At 39.6% G+C, this 2,500-nt stretch overlaps 1 protein-coding gene across 1 annotated transcript in view; it reads right to left on the reverse strand.

Annotated features, from left to right (window-relative positions):
• Positions 1 to 953: 953 nt before the first annotated feature.
• Dfd (Deformed) overlaps positions 954 to 2,500 on the reverse strand; it is a 46,728-nt gene continuing 45,181 nt past the window's right edge. Inside the window, exon 3 of the mRNA XM_068345086.1 lies at positions 954 to 1,708. Within this exon, the coding sequence (XP_068201187.1) occupies positions 1,125 to 1,708 (584 nt within the window). The 3' untranslated portion in view covers positions 954 to 1,124. The remainder of the gene's footprint in view (positions 1,709 to 2,500) is intronic.

The raw sequence follows: 2,500 nt of genomic DNA on the forward strand, positions 1-2,500 counted from the left end.
ACTGTAGGATGGAGATGGGAGGGACAAGGAAGCCTAACTAGAGGATTAAGACAGAGATTATAGGCAATTGATTTAATTAATTTATCCTTTGACTTTCCTAAGTCGTACTTCCGACGTCCAACAAAACAGCCGACTAAAATCGGCGCCCTTTGATGTAAGATCATCCTTTTTACAGGTTATAAGTTGTTAAAGTTGTGTAAGAGTTAAAAAAAAAAAAAGTTTGCGAGTAGATTAATACCATGAACTAAATTACAAGATACTGTGAATAGCTGCAAATTAGTCAGTCTCATTTCAAACCTGTCTAAAAAAATCTACCTTGATTTGCTACAAGGAAAAAAAATACAAAAGAACAAAAACACTTTGAACACCTCAATAGTTTTAGAATCTAGCTCTGTGTAACTTATAATCAACCGGCAGTTTACTTTCTGTATAAATTGATTTGTCCACTTTTTTATTTTTGTTTTCTTTGGAACACCATATAAACCACCATATATCCGAGAAAACACTATTGCTATATCTTTCTTTCCAATTCTGCGAATTCTAAATCTCTCTCCCTCTCTCTCGATTCACCTTAAAAATTATCATTATAAGGTTCGATTCGCCTTAAAGCACTAATTATTTATTTATATCTTCGTCCATAAGGAAAAGGGTGTTTAAACATTTCTTGAAGGGGAATGTCCTCCTCCTCCACCAGGCTTGTGATAATCTAGGCAGCACAAAACACACACAACCCTGAGATAAGTATCATTTCTTTCACAATCATGGCGGTGGCGAATCTGGACAACAACCCTCAGGGGCATGAGTCAGTGAGGACCGACAATGGGCGGCCATATTATATGTACACTAGATGCCCTCATGGTCCTCCCAACACGCTCACAGCAGGAAGAAAACAAGGGTGTTCGGTTATGGGGTTCGGACAGGAGGGAGGAAGGGAGGGAGGGAGGAAGGGGGGGGGAGGGGGTAGGGAGGGGGTTGAAGGAAGGGAATTGGCCATCAACAGCACTAAGCCGTCTTTAAACTAAGCCGGAAGGAGACGGATATACCTAGCGCTGGGTAAAGCTACTGAAGGAATGGGGTCTGTCCGAAAGACGTCCCCCTGGGGGTCACAGCAAGGCAGCGCTGCCTTATAGTGTTGTGAGGCCATAGTCAGGTTTCATGGCACCATAATCCGGCTTCATGGCACCGTGTGGATAAGGCGCCGAGATGGGTGTCAAACCAGGGGGCATGATCCCTCCGCCCATGTGAGGGTAGCCGCCCCCCGGTTGAGGCCCTCCCTGTTGCTGACCACCCTGTTGTTGGGTCGGTTGCTGTTGGCCTGTTTGTTGCTGTTGCTGTTGTTGTTGTTGCTGTTGCTGATTGTGCTGTTGATCTGACGTCACTTGGTTCTGCGGCGCGTTCTGGGTTTGGTTCTGGTTCTGCTGTTGGTTCTTGGGCGTGACGGTGGTGGTGACGCCGGCCGGATTAGTCTTTCTCCGGACGTTCTTGGTGTTGGGGAGTTTGTTGTCCTTCTTCCACTTCATCCTTCTGTTCTGGAACCAGATTTTGATCTGTCGCTCGGAAAGGCAGAGCGAATGCGCAATCTCTATCCTCCGCCGCCTCGTCAGGTACCGGTTGAAGTGGAACTCCTTCTCCAGCTCCAAGATCTGGTGTCGAGTATAAGCTGTTCGCTGCCTCTTGGGTTCACATCCCGGCTGAAATTGGCCGTTTGCTGGAATGAAAAAAAGAAAAAACCATTATAATTTGTGTCGCTAGTTCTTAAGGTGAAAATCGGAACATTTTACAGATAGCTGTTGATTCAAATCTTCAGAATGTTTTAATAAAACTAAAATATATAGATGAATATTTTTTATTGCAATAACAATAATAATAAAAGTTGAATCAATTTCTATAAAATGTTTTAGTTCAACTAAATTATATAGATGAACCTTTTTCATCATTGCAATAATAAAAATAACATATTAGTAATATCCCTAGAATTTAAATTCGTTTTATCTAAAATGAATTTATGAATTATATTAGGTTACTAAGAATATCAACATCATTAACTTGTTTCCGAACAGCAAGTATTTAGTGGGATATCTGACAACGTGATAATATTCAGAAGATATTCAAACGTGTGGATTTAATTATGTTCGATCGAACTCAAGTTGGAAGAACAACAAAATAATGTTATTGCAATCATAAATCGAAAGGCTTAAATTCTTTTTTTAAATCCTACGACATTTGATTTAAAATTACATTTACTTAGAAATATTTAAATGCAATAACAAGCTTTTCTGAACATACATTTTACGAGAAAAATTATAAATCCCCGTTTCAACAATTCAAAAATACCGCAAATAAGGATTTCCAAAAAAATAGTTTGATGAAAATTAGCCCTTTTTACAATTATATAAAATGGCGACTTCTGTATAAGAAGGTTTCACAAGTGAAAGAGTTATCAAACGTATATCAGATATATATTTCCATTCCAGTCTATATTTCAAAGCATTCCTTAAAA

This window comes from Palaemon carinicauda, chromosome 21 (assembly GCF_036898095.1).
Source record: "Palaemon carinicauda isolate YSFRI2023 chromosome 21, ASM3689809v2, whole genome shotgun sequence".
NCBI lineage: Eukaryota > Metazoa > Arthropoda > Malacostraca > Decapoda > Palaemonidae > Palaemon > Palaemon carinicauda.